An 18384-nucleotide genomic window follows, 5' to 3' on the forward strand; every position below is an offset into this window, starting at 1 on the left:
AACGGCAAAGTCCTGTATTTGAATGTGGTTTGTCGAGCACTGTTTTAAAGAAAAAAAAGTTGAAGTAATATTACAGTTAAACTTTCAAATGTCTAAATACGTAAACCATTCATGTTCTTTTTCCCCACAGAGCTGTCAGGAGCTGGTGCAGTATCTGAGGTATGTCATTTTTAACACGGCACCAAACAAATATAGCAGTCACACCTTGAGAGTAATTTAAAATGTTTTGATGTGAGGTGGAAACCAGTTTGGTGTTAACTGCATGAAACTAGTTGTTAATTAGTGAGAGGTTGACTCAAGAAATGCAATTTCTGCTTTAAAAAAAATCAGATTAGGTAATGAGAATAGAGCGTTTCTTTCCTGCTTCTGTGATATGATTTTGTGATTAGTTTCTCAGCTTCATGAAGCTGCAATAAGAAATAACTGGCAATTCAACACTCTTTACTTGACCAAAACAAAAGACACAAAGTGACACAAAGTGCTGAATCCACAAAGTGGGTCAGGCAGCATCTCTGGATAAAATGTAAAGCTGATGTTTCGTATTGGGACCCTCACTGTGTGTATTTTTTTTATAGTAAACCAGCATTAGCAGTTCCTTGTTTCTACTCTCGACTCTCGACTCCAAAGATTAGAGGGTATAGCCTTAAGATGAGAGGGGCAGAGTTTAAACTAGATGTGCGGGGCAAGTCTTTTTGTTATACAATGGCAGATGCCTGGAATGTGCTGCCAGATGATGTGGTGAAGGCAGAAACGATAAGGCCGTTAAGAGGCTTTAAGATCGGCACATGGATATACAGGGAATGGAGGCATGATATAGATCACATGCAGGCAAAGGAGATTAGTTTGACTTTGTATTGTGTTCGGCCCAGGTATAGTGCATGGAAGGTATTTTTCCTGTACTACACTGTTCTATATTTTAGTATTGGAGATACTGTCCAAGCAGTCTGGAAGGTGGCTGCACTTCCTTTTTCCCCAAAGGACCATCGACATCTGTGGCTGTTATGGTGCAGCCAGCTAGTGCCATGTCTAATAGACCCCTTAGTTGGATCCTCAGCTGCTAGAGAAGGCTCACCATCTGAATTATTTTCTCTTCCACACACTCTGTGGCCTCGGCCTTCGTAATTTGTACATTGACTGGATCAGCTCAGGCAAAGCACACAAACAAGCTTTACACTGTACCCATGATCAGAAGAATCGGAATCAGGATCAAGTATGTTTTGCAACATACGAGGAATTTCACTGGCCAGGTTAGTCATGCAATTAAAAGCAACAGATCACTCAAAAACACATTTTAACATGAACATCCACCACAGTGACTCCTACACATTCCTCACTGTGATGGAAGGCGAAATAAAGTTCAAGTCCTTTCCCTTAGTTCTTCCTTGGTCATGGGCCTCGAGCCCCCGTTGACGGGACGATCTTGACTCCCGTAGCCGGAGGCATTTTGGGCCCTCCGTGTTGAGGCGATCCGATCCCGCATCGGGGGGATGTTAACTCCGATGTTAAGTCCGTGCCCTGCGGTGGGGCTCCAGCTCCAGCTATGGTAGGCCGCAGAGCCCGGAGAATATGATCCGAAAATTAATCACATCTCCGGGAAGGTAGGAACCTGAAAAAGTTTCCCCCGATCCCCTACCCCTCCCCCACATCAAACAAACTGAAGAACATTCAAACAAACTTTTAACACACTAAAAAATAACAAAGAGAATGGAAATACGAACAGACTGCCGGCAGGGCAGCCATCTCCCCGGCATGATAATAATAATAATAACAAGACCAAGAGCAGACCCGTTGGGTCTGCTCCCCCAATGGTGTGATCCTCCAAACCAATATTCCACCATGCACCCGTCTCCTCCAATGGAACTGAAGCCGTTCCCAAAAGTAAGATTCCAGCACTGCCCTGCCTCTTTAAAAAAAAAATCCAATGGCACCTCCACTGCCTGCTGCAGCAGTGAAAAGTTCGGTGTTCCTGTCTTGCAACTTTGTTTCGAAGTGTGTTGGAAGCTGACATGTAAATGGAAAGCCCATCTCCGGACTTGGGGGGGGTGGGGAGAAGGAAGTTTCCAACACGACAAAATGAAATGAGGAGCGGATACTTAGAAAGAAAAGCGAAATCTCTACCGAAATGGAAAATATCTCGGAGATTGAGCGTCTGGATTGGGCGTGGCAATGAATCAAAGGAAGAAATGCAGCCGGCAGCCGTACATGCAAATGAATCCATTCCGATTGGACATCTGCGAGCATCGGCCATTCCGATTGGACATCTGCGAGTATCGGGCACGAATCGAAAGGCAGGAAGGGCGCCGGTCGGCAGCCGGTCGGATGGGGCCAGAGTTTTAAATATAGATAGATAGATAGATAGATAGATAATAATAAACTAAACTAAATGTTGATGACTTAGTCCTAATTCCATCACTCCTTGCTATCGTTCAATTCTAGAATAATTGGAAAAAATTATGAGCATGCTTTTACAGATTGAAGGCCTTTATTTTCATGCTTTTATTTGACTTTGCATTGCATTCTTGGTTTCTTTGCAGAGAGAAGAATTTTCTCGAGTTCTCAAAACACCTTAAAGGCCTTGTCAACCTATACAAACTTCCCGGAGACAAGTAAGGACCTAAATAATAATTTCGTTTTGCATCTTGGTTCATTTACAAAAGAATTACAGACACACAAGTCTTTCAACGTGAAACCATAGCCTCATGTTGCGTGAGTTGAGTGCTGAAATCTGGGTTAAAATATTCCAAGTATGATCGAGTTGCCAAGCAGTGATGCATGGGGGTTATGTCGTCACTCCCAAGAATGACATTGGATCAGGTTGCCGTCATACCCCTGAGAACAGTGCTGAGCTGTGCTACAATAAGACTTTCTTCTTTCTTCTGGGGTGTAATGTTGGGTGGGGGCTTGTGTAGGTTTCGTGTTTTATTACCATTTCAGTCCCAAGCAATTTGCATCCTAGAAACATGATGTGTTTACATTGAGAGGATGAAGATGACAAGGTCTTGGTATGTTAAGAAGCTTTTTGATAGGTACATGGGGAACAGAAGGAAATGGACTGCGTGCAGGCAGATGAGATTATCTTGGCATCATGTTTGGCATAGACATTGCAGGCCGAAGGATCTGTTCCTGTGCTGTTATGCTCTATGTATCATCCAAGTATATTTAGTACTTCTTCAGTAGTCAAACTTGGTGATGTAAGAGGTATCCAAGGAATAAATCTCATTGAAATCCTGAGCAATATGTAGTTGTTTTGCACTTCCATTCAAAGTACATTGCAAGTATATATATTTAAAATTTCAATAGTCCCATAATAAAATGTATTTGACTTCCAAAGAATAATTTGTGCTATATTTAACCTGGATAACGTACCTTCAGAACATCCCAACCTGATGTTTCATTTATCTTCAATTATTTCTCTTTACTCCTTTCCTCCTCTCACCTTTGTTTGTATTGTTAGCTGCATTTAGATGGCCACATTTCCTATGTACGCGTGTATATTGAGTCTAGACAGAATCCCATCATTTCTCATACAAACAAAATGGCATGGGAATTACTGGGGCAAACAGCCCTAATTACTTCTGCTGTGGGTTTTTCATTAATATCATATAATGTGATGGAAATTTGTTATTTTGGGGTTTTTTTTGGGTATGAGAATCGCAGTATTTACAATACAATACAATATACAATATTTATTACATGTCATTTGAACCTCAGTGAGGCTCAAACGAAACTCCGTTTCCACAGCCATACAAACAAAGACAATATCCTACAGACATACACACAATTCCATTTACAAAAACATCCATCACAGTGAACCCACTGTGATGGAAGGCAAAGGCTTTTCTCTCCCCTGTTCTCCATTTCTCTCCCGATGTCCAAGCCCCAGGCGGGCGATGCTAAGTCCCACGGCCATTTTAGGCCGTGCCGGGCGATTTACGGCCCCGCTCCCGGTCTAACAGTCACAAAGTTGGAGCCCCCGGCGGGCGCTGTAATGTCCCACGGCCATGAAGCCGCGCCGGGCGATGTACGGCCCCACTCCGGGTCGTTCCAACCCCGCGACACGGGCTGGAGAAGTCGCTTTGCGGGAGCTCCGGAAAGTGGTGTGGTTGAGCCATGATTGTAATCCAGCCGGCGGGCGATTAAGTTTTTTTTCCTAGGTGATCAATTTATGTTGGGAGCAGATTGTAGTGGAAATAAAGCTTTTTGAATATGATTTGCGTTTTGAAGAATTGAGAAATAACCTAGTGTTTGAGTTGAGATGAAGCTTAAGCTAAGTGTATTCCCACGCAATCTAAGATTAGTTGTTGAAGCAGCAAGCACAGGAATACAAGGTCAGCTTCACTACATGCAGTATAACATGTGGGAATAGTCAAGCACGATGTAAGGAAAACTGCAGAGAAGAGCAGTAGAAAAACTATGTACAGAACAAAGGAGAACATAAACAATTAAACAGATTTATTTGCTTCCCTGAGCAACAATGCACATTCCGTTCGGATCCGCCCACCACAAATATCTATTGTCCTGACTCTGGAAACTTTCAAGCAAGAGTGCCAACATGTATATTGGAATGTGGTTATTCAAGGGTCTATTTGTTGTCATTTTTCTCCAACAGTAAGCTGAAAACTAAAATGTACCTGGCTCTGCAGTCCCTCGAGCTTGATCTTTCAAAGATGGCTCACATGTTCAGGTAAATATAATATTCTTTGGCTGGATGTAACTTTTCAGATTACTTTACAATGTGTAAAACTATAGTCAGTTAATATGTGATGGATCACTGAAAATCAAAGTAAGTGCAATTGCTTTTCACTAGGTGAGAGAAACAGATAGGTGAATTTGACTTGGAACACACTCACATCCTGAAACCTTCAGACAGGAAAGGGAGACTCCTGACTGATGTTTTCAGTTTACGTCTATTATTGTCAGGTGTATACAGTGAAAAGCTTTGTTTTGCATGCTGCCTAATCAAATCTGAAAATACTGCAAATATTCCAAAGATGTGTGGGCTTGTAGGTTAGTGGCCCCCTGTAAATTGATAAAATGGCATTGACTCGGTGGGCCGAATGGCCTATTTCGATGCTGTATCTCTAAAACTAAAACTAAACTATATTTCCACATTGTTTATTTTAATCCAATCATAAAGTCATTTCCTTGTTTTTTTTTTCAGATTAGCAACAAATGCAAGTAACCTTGATACAATACTCCAAGGAAATGTTGGCTATCTTACACCGAGGAGTGGTGGTATGTCTTTGTTTCAGTATTTGATGTTATTTCTGGCAAAGGGGTTTGCATACGTAAGCGGTGCTGACATTTTTTTTGTATCGAATCTCTGGAAAATCATGGGCTTTTGTAACTTTGGAACCATAGAATTCCTCGTATGTTGAAAAACATACTTGGCAAATAAAGTACTGTTCTGATTCTGAGATGTACTCAGTGAAGATATTTAGCAATATTTAAAATTTTAGTTCAATCTCATCATTACTGCATGTTAATCAATCCAGTAATACCACTGATAAAAGAGAGACACAAAATGCTGGAGTAAGTCAGCGGGACAGGCAGCATCTCTGGAGAGAAAGAATGGGTGAAGTTTCGGGTCGTGACCCTTCTTCAGACTTCTTTTAGCGTATGGCGTGCACAGCCTAAAGTTGTGGGTCAACTTGTTCTATTTGTTTGTGCACATCGGGTAGATTGCATTAGTTGAAACAGGGTGGATCATGTGAAGGTTGCAATCTCCCACCCCTTCTTCAGACTGATGTCAGGGGAGAGGGAGGTAACACCACTGTATCTGTTAGAAAGGAGTTTTGCCAGTCACCTTTTGAGATACTGCTGGATAAAATTTATGAATGGGATTTGTTTCACATTGCTATCACAGCATTCCTGCATTTTGTTGGAGAAATTGCTCTACTATTAACAGAGCCACAAATCTTGCCGAGATTCAAACTTGCAGGAGGACACTGGTGACAACAGACTCTGCCTCTATTTACTCCTCCTGGAAACTGGTGCATGGTGTTGCGATATCTGCAGTATCGCGTACAAGTCTTCATTCTTTACTTTAACTTAATCACTGAAAGTTTCAACCCCCCTCCCCTCCCATTAAAACAGGTGAAAGAAACATCTCAAAATGAAAATGTTCTCTTTCATCTTTCTGACTGGTGTAATTCTAATAGTTTTTATGTTTGAAGCAGTTTGTTTATTTGAAAGGTTGAAGTTACTATCTTGCCTGATTTTACAGGACACTTAATGAACCTGAAGTACTATGTCTCTCCGTACGACGTGTTTGAAGATGGAACTGGTGCTCCTCTGAACCTGAATGAGAACGGTAGGTCCTAGGATCTTTTTAGATGAATCACAGTCGTACAGCACGGAAACAGGCCATTCGGCCCAACTTAACCGTGCCGGACCAAGCTACCCCATCTGCCCACTTTTGACCCATATCCCTCTAATCTCTTCCTGTCTGTGCACCCGTCCAAATGTCTTTTAAATGTTGTCATAAAGTAAAATCAGTTATTGTTAAATGGATGGAGATGGGTCACCAAGTTAATTTCGGATGAAGTCCATTCGTCGTCCATTTCTAATACACATGTACATTAAGGAGCCTCTGTTTTTAGTGAGGCTCCATCATGATTTAATTTTGAATCAAAATATTCAGCTGCCAAAGATGAAGCCTGATTTGCACTATCTATTTTGAATTGTGCATGATTTGAATTTTCTCACTCTTGTATCCATGCAGAAACTAGCTGTGAATAGCATCATGTGGTTGGGCTGTTGTAATAGAATTCACAACCATACAGTCTAATGTAACCATCAACTGTATTTTATTTGCTGGCTTGGACAAAGCTCTCAAGTCAAGTCAAGTTTATTTGTCACATACACATACGAGATGTGCAGTGAAATGAAAGTGGCAATGCCCGCGGACTTTTGTGCAAAAGACAAACAACAAAACAACCAAACAAATTATAAACACAATCATAACACACATATTCTTTTACATAATAAATAATGGAAGGAAAAACGTTCAGTAGACTTAGTCCCTGGTGAGATAGGCGTTTACAGTCCAAATTGCCTCTGGGAAGAAACTCCTTCTCAACCTCTCCGTTCTCACCGCATGGCAACGGAGGCGTTTGCCTGACCGTAGCAGCTGGAACAGTCCGTTGCAGGGGTGGAAGGGGTCTCCCATGATTTTAATTAATCTCAATTTACATTGCAATTGGTACTCGATTTTGTATCATAAAAACACGGATCAGGAGAAGCCCGTTCAAAGCCTGGAATCCGTTACATGGAAGCAGCTCCAGGGTCCCGGGTTTGAGTCTGACCTTAGTGCTGCTTGTGTGATGGTTGCACACTCTTGACTGTGTGGGTTTCCTTCCACATCCCCAAGAATTGGGGATGTTAAATTGCCCCACAGCATTGGTGACTGGTGAAAAAGAATCAAAGGGGAATTGATGTGCATGTGAGAGAGGTTTGCAGGGAAATAAAGAAGGGGAATGGCAGTGATGAGATTTTTTCCCCTGAGTCTGCTTTGCCTAATAGCCACCTGTGTTGTGATAAGATTCTGGCCTCAAGCCCATTTTAACGTCAGTCAAACCTAACTAGCCCTCTACCTTTGCCCCATCTCACTCATTGTAGGTTGATCTCATTAACCCTTGCTTTGAAGCAAAATGAACAATTGACCGAGCATTGGTGAACAGCCTTCGAAAATCTTCCAGTCTATCTTCTATCTAACTATATTGCGAACCCATATTTGGGGGTGGCAAGGTGGTGCAGGGGTAGAGTTACTGCCTTACTGCGCCACAGACCCAGGTTCGACCCTAATCACAGGTGCTGTCTCTACGGAATTTGTACGTTCTCCCCGTGACCGCATGGGTTTTCTCCGGGTGGTCTAGTTTCCTCCCATATCCCACAGACGTACAGGTTTGTCGGTTAATTGGCTTTGGTAATATTGTAAATTATCCCTAGTGTATAGGATAGTGTATGTGGGCCGAAGGGCCTGTTTCCGCGCTGTATCTCTAAATTAAACTAAACTAACTTTGACTGTAAAGTGCCTTACAATCCCATTTGTTGAGATACTCAAACCAGCATGTTGAATGTAGATTCAATTCTGATTGAGTTGGAATATCAACCCAGTTGAAAATATAAAATTACATGGAATTATGGATTCCAGGAAACAATATGAGTACAGCTCTTTTTATGCACATTTGATAAATAGATATTGATGGATTTTATAAATTACTTCATAATTGGAAGTGTAAGTGTATGCATTCATGTTATAAATGCAGAATTATTTGCAAATTTGCCGAATTCTATTTTGGTAACGGGTATTACCAACAGAATTTGACACCACTGTTTATTTTCCCTTTCATTCTGTTGATGTCTCGTGTGGCTCATTGTTTTCATTCTCCCTGTACAGTTCCGCGATCCTTGGGCATGAATGTGTTTGTGACGATTGAGGGCCCCACGGCAATGTGCAAGCTGCCGATAGCTCCCCTGATCACTGGCTCCCACCCCACGGACAACAAAGGGTAGGAAAACACTGGTGCTTGGGGACCACGGGATGAAACGTAAACCATTCTCAATAAACATGCTAATTATTGTTCAACCACATACTCCCACAGCTGGCTGCCTGCCTAGTGAATGGCAATGTTCCCAGAGCTGACTGATAATGAACATACACATCATCCATGTGACATATATACACGGGTTGTGTTAATATACCTTGGATGCAAATTCAAATTCCAGCCTTGGTGCTGGAGGAGGGATTTTCGCTTCACCTGGACTCCGACTTGACTTTGGCTTTTGACTAATAGACACAAAAAGCTGTAGTCACTCAGCGGGTCAGGCAGCGTCTCTGGAGAAAAGGAATGGGTGACGTTTTGGGTCGAGCCCGAGTCAGGGGAGAGGGAAACGAGAGGCTTGCAAGTTAAATAATAATAATAATAATAACTTTATTTATAAAGCGCTTTTAGACAACATCAGTTACCACAAAGTGCTGTACATGGGAAGTCAACAAAAAGTTATTACAAACTACTAAAACCATTAAGACGACATGACTATAAAAACAGTAAAAATTAAAAGACATTAAAAGCACTAAAACAGGAACAAAGTCTCAGCCAGTGTCGAAAGCCAGTGAATAAAAGTGAGTTTTTAGGGAGGATTTAAAGATGGACAGTGAAGGGGCCTGTCTGATCTGCAGCGGCAAGGTGTTCCAGAGTGCCGGGGCAGCAACAGAAAAGGCTCTATCCCCTCTGAGCTTCCGCTTAGACCTTGGTCTAAATAAAACAAATGAATAAAAGATATGCAAAAAGCAATGAAGATCAAGAAACGGTGGAGCACCCGCCGGGTGGGGGAGGGACGGAGAGAGAGGGGATGCAAGGGATACTTGACGTTAGAGAAATCAATATTCATACTGCTAGGTTATAAGCTGCCCAACCATCTGGTCTCTGCAGGTTTAGTATTGGCACCTAGCCAAAACCCATTCAAATTATCATTAAGTTTATGGAGTAATGGCTGCTCCTCAGGAAGAGGTTGTATTCTATCAGCTTTCTTAAGGACTGTAAGCAGTTAATATTTCAGCACTGATCCTTGGCCAACCCACTAGTTATAACCCACTTGTTAACGGAAGAAAATAGAATAACGCAGAGTCAATCTGATGAAGGGTCCCTTCAAGCAGCATCTCTGGAGAAAAGGGATAGGTGACGTTCTGGATTGAAACCCTTTTAGTTTAGTTTATTGTTGTTATGACATGTACTGAGGTACAGTGAAAAGCTTTTCTTTCTATGCCTTGCCTATTCGGTGCCTGTCTGAATGTCTTAAAATTAATGGTTGCATCAAATTCCACCATTCCTCTAGCAGAAAGTTGAAGATATAAACCACAGGTAGACAAAAATGCTGGAGAAACTCAGCGGGTAGGCAGCATCTATGGAGTGAAGGAATATGTGACGTTTTGGGTCGAGACCCTTCAGACTAAAGATATAAACCACTCTCTCTTCAAATCCCCTTTTAAAACTCCTACCTTGCACAAAGTTATTCCGTCCAAATCTCTGGGCTTTTTATTATATTATTTTTGCAAATTACATTAAAACATTTCAGTAAGTTGCAGGAGTGTTCTAATGTCATATGTCCCAAAACGGAACAACAAATTTCTTGTTAGACACCAAATGCTGGAGTAACTCAGCAGGTGAGGCAGCATCTCTGGAGAGAAGGAATGGGCGACTTCAGTCTGAAGAAGGGTCTCGACCTGAAACGTCGCCCATTCCTTCTCTCCAGAGATGCTGCCTCATCTGAATTACTCCAGTATTTTGTGTCTACCTTCAATTTAAACCAGCATCTCCACTTCTTTCTTACACATTCTAACTGTGTTAGCAAAAAAAAAAATAAATGGCAATGCTAACTTCCTTCAAATGTCCACTAGCACCAATCTGAACCACCAAAGTAGTCTCACTTTGACTCTTATTTGAAAGTAAGTGCTCCACCACTGGGTACCCTCACATAAACCTAGAATGTGTACTCATATCCACATTAAGCATGAACCTGCAATCTTCTGATTTAGGAGGCAGCATTGATGCCAACTGAATCAAAATTGATGCTATGTTGGAAGAATTTGGGTTGATTAATTATGGATGTCATGTAATTAATATATTAGCTTTAACATTTTGCCTTTGATGTGGTATTTTCTGTAATGTGTTATTAATTGGTTCAGTCAGCTTTTGATAATACTAAATATTACAGGCTCAAAAATGCTGCGTGCATCTAATTTGATGCCTTGGCTGACTGGTGTCTGTACAGTAATCAAACTTTCTCTCTGTTCCAGCACGCCTTCCTTCTCTCCTGTGACTAATGCCAACAGTGTGGACCTCCCAGCCTGCTTCTTCCTAAAGTTTCCGCAGCCAATACCTGTGTCAGCTTTTTGCATTCAGAAACTTCAGAACTTCTTAGGTTAGTTTGCTGCCAAAGTAACATTAACGCGCGGCGGCACCACTAACGTGAAAGAAGAACCAAAGAAGATGTGTTCAGTGATCCCTTGTTAAACCAGTAAATGATGCAGTGCTCCAGTATCCCAGGTAGATCAAAATGCTGGAGAAACTCAGTGGGTGAGGCAGCATCACCCAAGCCTGCTTTCATGAAAATTGGGTGGATTATTCAAGGGTTGATTAGGTAATATCCTTATCCAAATATTTAAATGGAAATGACGGTCTGGGTTTGGAAACAAGTTAAACTGTTTCAGAAATTTACTCCAAGCAGTCAGTACCATTCTGTTACAGTTTAAATCAGTGTGTCTCTGCCATCTAGTAGTGAAGGTTGGTATTACAAGACAAAAGTGCTATTCAATTCTAATGCACCCGAAAGGCAAATTTGGACGAGACTACAATAAAGTGTTAAGTATGAGTATTTACTATAACATATTGTTCAAGTTTTACATTGAATTTTATAGTACCTTGTAGATCTGAAGTCACCTTAATCATCACTCCTGTTCTATATAATAAATTATCTAACAGAGCAGTACCATTTAGTGTAGACAAAAATGCTGGAGAAACTCCGCGGGTGAGGCAGCATCTATGGAGCGAAGGAATAGGTGACGTTTCGGGTCAAGACCCGAAACGTCACCTATTCCTTCGCTCCATAGATGCTGCCTCACCCGCGGAGTTTCTCCAGCATTTTTGTCTACCTTCAATTTTTCCAGCATCTGCAGTTCTTTCTTAAACAGTACCATTTAGTGTTTGTTTTTTTACTCTAACTGGCTGTGGGATTTTCATTATCTTACTGGTATATTTTTTCTTGGACAGGTATCCCCCTCTTTGATCCTCCAACCACTCTAGTTCCACTCTATGAATTGATTACACAATTTGTACTTTCTGGAAAGGACGGCAGTACTTCAACTTTGAAACACAACATGCGGTTTTATGCTGTGAGTAACATTAACATTCATTCATTTGTTTGCAACTTTGCTGATTTATCAATTAACTGATTAGGCTTGGCTGACAAAAAATATTCCACATCAACCATCAAGACCTGTCTCAGTCTACCCTATGACAGAATGAGGAGGAGGTGTACAGTTTGATAGGCACAGGGAACAAGGATCTCCTGTGGCGTTCTGTGCCTGGGTCTCGAACCGGAAGGACAACTTTATTTACACAAAGGTTGGTAGGTATATGGAATGAGCTTCTGGTGAGGTAGCTGAGACAGGTAGCATCACAACGTTTAAGAAACATTTGGACAGGTGCATGGATAGGATTGGTTTAAAGGGATGTGGGCCAAACGCAGGTAGATGGGACTAGTGTAAAATGGGGGCATGTTGGTCGGTGTGGCCATGTTGAGCCAAAGAGCCTGTTTAATACATAACTCTATGAATGATTCATTTAACTCACTCATGCTCTTCCTACTTGAGCAGAAGTAAGCGAAAGAGGGAGAAATGAAGACCCACCTGCACTTTGACATGTTCCCTCCTCCATTTCAAAGGATGGTGAATGTATGGTATTAAATGTGTAATATCTTGATTACTTCACCATTTGTTCCCCCCAGTCTTTACCAGGCCAACAGCATTGCTATTTTTTGAACAAGGATGCCCCAATCCACGATGGGAGATGTTTGCAAGGAGCGCTGCTTCATAAAATCCCTTTCAGGCACCCAGGCCAAGTGCCTCGGGTTCTGGAATTTCTCCGACACCAAGTGGCGTACAACATTCTAATTGGGAGCTGTGTGAAGAGGACTGTGCTGAAGGAAGGTAATTAGAACCGTTACTCCATTTTGCTCTCCCACACGTGCTACCTTTACTTTAGACTTTAGAGATACAGCGCGGAAACAGGCCGTTTGGCCCACCGAGTCCGCGCCGACCAGCGATCCCCGCACGCTGACACTATCCCACACACTATGGGCAATTTACAATTTTTACCAAAGCCAATGAACCTACAAACCTGAGCTTGGAAGGAAACCGGAGCACCCGGAGAAAACCCATGTGGCCACAGGCAGAACGTGCAAACTCCGTACAGACAGCACCCGTAGTCATGTTCGAACCCGGATCTATTGCACTGTGAGGCAGCAGCTCTACCGCTACACCACTGTTCCACCCTACCTGATGATACTTGATCGACTAATATCTTTTACTCCATATTTCTAACAACTGCAGTGTTTTATATCTTATAATTCCAGTTATGTTTACTTTTCTTTCTGGTCTCATCCATCTCCTATTTATACCAAGGATAGACACAAAAATCCGGAGTAACTCAGCTGGACAGTTACTCCAGCATTTTGTGTCCCTCTTTGGTGTAAACTAGCATCTGCAGTTCCTTCCTACACATTCTTATTTATACCGACTCCAGACAGATTAGCTGTGATTTAAAAAAACACTCACCTCGTACTGTCTTCAGCAACACCACTTTTCGGTCTCCTTTGGTCTTAACCTTCTCACAAACGTCTCCTTTTGTTTCCTCAGCCCCCCCCCCCCTTGTACTCTGCAATTTAAAACATGTTTGCTTTAGAAATATTCCCAGCGAACAATCCTGCTCAGGTAGACGGAACCTACCCCGCCCACTCATACTCAATGGCTGACAGATATTCTGTCCGGCCTAAAGCCTGAGAAAATCAGGTACTCACTTCAACATTCAAATGGAAGGTTTCAGAAAGCGTGGGGACCTTTATTAAATGCATTCCAGACTTTGTAAATGCTTGATCATCAAGCACAGTTGAACAGTTTAACAGTCTACCCATTCATTTACCGTGGATTATTGTTGTGACAGGCAGATATTTGCATATGCTCACTGGCAGTGACTGGGGAGGGATTATTTTTGGTATCTCATTTTTCTTTTATTGTTGTTGTCTTGTTATATGTTAGCATAGTTGTTTTTTTTATTTATTCTTTTTGTGCGCTCTGTAACAAATAGACAACTTTGCACTTTGTTATGTCCTGAAAACTAAATTTAAAAGATTTTGATTTAAAAAAATTAATATTCCCAGCTCATCAACCTGGAAACATAGAAACATAGAAAATAGGTGCCATAGAGTAGGCCATTCGGCCCTTCGAGCATGCACCGCCATTCAATACGATCATGGCTGATCATCCAACTCAGTATCCTGTACCTGCCCTCTCTCCATACCCCCTGATCCCTTTAGCCACAAGGGCCACATCTAACTCCGTCGTAAATATAGCCAATGAACTGGCCTCAACTACCCTCTGTGGCAGAGAATTCCACAGATTCACCACTCTCTGTGTGAAAATTTGTTTTCTCATCTCGGTCCTAAAAGACTTTCCCCTTATCCTAAAACTGTGACCCCTTGTTCTGGACTTCCCCAACATCGGGAACAATCTTCCTGCATCTAGCCTGTCCAACCCCTTAAGAATTTTGTAAGTTTCTATAAGATCCCCCCTCAATCTTCTAAATTCTAGAGAGTACAAGCCGAGTCTATCCAGTCTTCCTTATATGAAAGTCCTGACATCCCAGGAACCAGTCTGGTGAACCTTGAAAGTCCTGCCATCCCAGGAATCAGTCTGGTGAACCTGGGAACTTGAGCATTCGCCTGACCTGCTGAAAATTTGGACCCTTTTCTGTTTTTATTTCAGATTTCTATCATCTCAAGTCTTTTGCTTTTCAGATAAAATAATTATATCCTCTTTGAAATGTTTTGCTGCAGAGATGTTAATAAGTATGGGAGCCGACTGCAAGGGCTATTAAAAGGACCAAAGAGATTCTGGCTCTGAATACGTTTAATGTAAAGAGGAAATGAGAGGTTGGTTAGGTTGTAGTTGCAGTATTATAGTCATTTCTGTAGAATAGAATATTGATAGAATATGGAATATTGTTAAGAGATGGAACTAACACAAAAGGGTTGAAAAATGAACGTGTTCTGGAACTTAGAAAGAATGGTTATTCTTTATACCATAATTGATATTGCTGTCAATCTTAGTGAGACCAATTGCATTGCTACTTTAAATATGGATGCGCCCATTTAAATATCACAAATTAAAAAAATAAATATCTCTTAGCTTACGCTCCCATGTTGTTAATCTTTCCACAGCATTGTTGTTATCATTGCGTTGTGAATCATGTGTTTGCAGATTTACCTGGTCGTCTGCAGTTTGAGGTGTGCCCACTGACCAACACCAGCTTCAGCCTCTCCTTCCAGCATCCAGTCAATGACTCTCTCGTGTGCGGTATGCTACTTTATCAACTCAAAAACTGACTGGTATTTTACTATGCAATCCCATTTACAGAAACGTATGTAACTACCTGCACAACAGTAAAAAGTCCACCCTTCATAGATACGTAGAAAATAGGTGCAGGAGTAGGTCATTCAGCCCTTCAAGCCTGCACTGCCATTCAATATGATCATGGCTGATCATCCAACTCAGTATCCCATCCCTGCCTTCTCTCCATACCCCCTGATCCCTTTAACCACACGGGCCACATCTAACTCCCTCTTAAATATAGCCAATGAATTGGCCTCAACTACCTTCTGTGGCAGAGAATTCCAGAGATTCACCACTCTCTGTGTGAAAAATGTTTTTCTCATCTCAGTCCTAAAAGATTTCCCCCCTTATCCTTAAACTGTGACCCCTTGTTCTAGACTTCCCCAACATCGGGAACAATCTTCCTGCATCTAGCCTGTCCAACCCTTTAAGAATTTTGTAAGTTTCTATAAGATCCCCCCTCAATCTTCTAAATTCTAGCGAGTACAAGCCGAGTCTATCCAGTCTTTCTTCATATGAAAGTACTGACATCCCAGGAATCAGTCTAGTGAACCTTCTCTGTACTCCCTCTATGGCAAGAATGTCTTTCCTCAATTTAGGAGACCAAAACTGTACACAATTCTCCAGGTGTGGTCTCACCACGACCCCGTACAACTGCAGTGGAACCTCCCTGCTCCTATACTCAAATCCTTTTGCTATGAATGCTAACATACCATTCGCTTTCTTCACTGCCTGCTGCACCTGCATGCCTACTTTCAATGTGTTCAAGAAGGAACTGCAGAGGCTGGAAGATCGAAGGTACACAAAAATGCTGGAGAAACTCAGCGGGTGCAGCAGCATCTATGGAGCGAAGGAAATAGGCGACGTTTCGGGCCGAAACCCTTCTACTTTCAATGACTGGTGTACCATGACACATGGCATAAAGTGTAGGCAACACGAAAACAGGCCCTTCTGGGTACCCACACTGGTACCCACATTAATTACCCACACTAGTACCCACACTGGGTAATTAATGCGTTCAACAATAGGGCTACAACACAGGCATAGAGAATATTACTACAGATTGAAGCTCTGCAAATGGAGACCATTTGACAGTTGCCCGTGCTGCTTCCTCGATAGAACAATTCAGCCAACTTCCTCCTCAAATCAAAGCCCTACAGGTTGTTCCTCCAAGTGCATCTCATGTTTGCCCCCAACAGCCTTTCGGGCTGCTTTATTTTCTGCGTTTGGAAAAAACTTCTCCTTGTTTCCCACTAGTTTAGTTTAGAGATGCAGCATGGAAATTATAGTTCACCAAGTACACCTGACCATTGGTTCTATGTTATCCCACTTTCTCATCCACTCACCACACACTCGGGGCAATTTACAGAAGCCAATTAATCTGCAAACCTGCACGTCTTTTACATGTGGGAGGAAACCTGAGCACCCGGATGAAGCCCACTTGGTCATAAGGGAGAACATGGACACGAACTGCACCTGGGGTCCGGATCAAATCTGGGTCTCTGGCCCTGTGAGGCAGCAGCTCTACAAGCTGCTCCACTGTGTCACCAATGGTTCTTCAGATTGTTACTGTTGGAGAATGGCTACCTTGATCCGAGAACCCCTTGGCCTGCAGTACCATTGTGCTTTGCCCATTTCCACAATTTTGAAATTACCTTTGGCTCCGAGCATGGTAAAACTATGATAATCAGCTTAAGGCAACGTTGAAATATTTACAAGCTTTACCTTTATCCTAAATAATTGTTCTTCTGTTTTGAATGCTCCTAAAAACCAGAGAGCCCGCGTAGCCATGATCTTCGGGCTAGCTTTTATTCTCGTGTTTAATTGTGTTCACTGCTGTTTATTTTGCCAGTTGTGATGGATGTATTGGATTCCAGGCAAGTGTGCTGCAAGCTCTATAAAGGACTTTCTGATGCCCTCATCTGTACTGACGACTTCATTACCAGAGTGGTGCAGCGGTAAGGGTTTTCTCTGTTCCTTGTTGCCTCCTGACAACGGTGTAGCAAAAGATCATGAAGGGGGTGTCGTAGATGAGGTCTATCGATATACAACCACTTAAGTAATTAAACACCTATTTTTGAGGTGGCACTGACATTTATACCATACCTAGCATTCTTCAGCTATCTGGCAGGAGAAGAGATTGCTAGTTTAGGTCGGACACAGAGACTGGAAGATCTTTAGTTTAATGGAGCACATCATCCAAGGCTCAAGAATATTTAACAACAAAGTATGAGCCTTACTCAGTTGGCCAAGCCACGTGTAGTGGGAAATGGGCAGACAACGTTTCAGGTCGGACTGAAGAAAGGTCCCAATCCAAATGATTGTCTCCCCTATTTGCCTCCATAGATACCGCCTGATCTGCTGAGTTCCATCAGCACTTTGTTTTTTTTGCTCAAAATTCCAGCATCTGCAGTCTCTTGTCTCCTATTTACATCGGCTATCCTGTCCCTAATTTCCGAGACGTGCGCACCTTGTATTCTGGATGACATGGGGCTCGACTCTGTGGCCGTCCATAGTTCAATGGCCTGCTGGTACTCCCAAAGATTTACTGCCTTTGTGCGTTGCTCCACAGATGCCAGTACCAATTCAATGATACCCTGACAAGTAAAGTCACAAAGTGCTGGAGTAACTCGGAAGGTCAGGCAGCATCTCTGGAGAATATGGATAGGTGAATTTTCAGGTCGGGTAGGAGGAACCTGATCCGAAATATCAACTATCCATGTTCTCTATAGATGTTATAGAAACATAGAAACATAGAAATTAGGTGCAGGAGTAGGCCATTCGGCCCTTCGAGCCTGCACCGCCATTCAATATGATCATGGCTGATCATCTAACTCAGTATCCCGTACCTGCCTTCTCTCCATACCCTCTGATCCCCTTAGCCACAAGGGCCACATCTAACTCCCTCTTAAATATAGCCAATGAACTGGCCTCAACTACCCTCTGTGGCAGAGAGTTCCAGAGATTCACCACTCTCTGTGTGAAAAAAGTTCTTCTCATCTCGGTTTTTAAAGGATTTCCCCCTTATCCTTAAGCTGTGACCCCTTGTCCTGGACTTCCCCAACATCGGGAACAATCTTCCTGCATCTAGCCTGTCCAACCCCTTAAGAATTTTGTAAGTTTCTATAAGATCCCCTCTCAATCTCCTAAATTCTAGAGAGTATAAACCAAGTCTATCCAGTCTTTCTTCATAAGACAGTCCTGACATCCCA

At 42.3% G+C, this 18384-nt stretch overlaps 1 protein-coding gene across 1 annotated transcript in view; it reads left to right on the top strand.

Moving 5' to 3' along the window:
* med1 (mediator complex subunit 1) overlaps positions 1-18384 on the top strand; it is a 43371-nt gene that overhangs the window by 14158 nt on the left and 10829 nt on the right. The window contains exons 6-16 of the mRNA XM_055656781.1: positions 131-159; positions 2535-2606; positions 4610-4684; positions 5162-5235; positions 6227-6313; positions 8402-8513; positions 10802-10926; positions 11775-11896; positions 12511-12712; positions 15041-15136; positions 17025-17130. Of these exons, the coding sequence (XP_055512756.1) occupies positions 131-159; positions 2535-2606; positions 4610-4684; positions 5162-5235; positions 6227-6313; positions 8402-8513; positions 10802-10926; positions 11775-11896; positions 12511-12712; positions 15041-15136; positions 17025-17130 (1100 nt within the window). The remainder of the gene's footprint in view (positions 1-130; positions 160-2534; positions 2607-4609; positions 4685-5161; positions 5236-6226; positions 6314-8401; positions 8514-10801; positions 10927-11774; positions 11897-12510; positions 12713-15040; positions 15137-17024; positions 17131-18384) is intronic.

Source organism: Leucoraja erinacea, chromosome 27, assembly GCF_028641065.1.
Source record: "Leucoraja erinacea ecotype New England chromosome 27, Leri_hhj_1, whole genome shotgun sequence".
Classification (NCBI taxonomy): Eukaryota; Metazoa; Chordata; class Chondrichthyes; order Rajiformes; family Rajidae; genus Leucoraja; species Leucoraja erinaceus.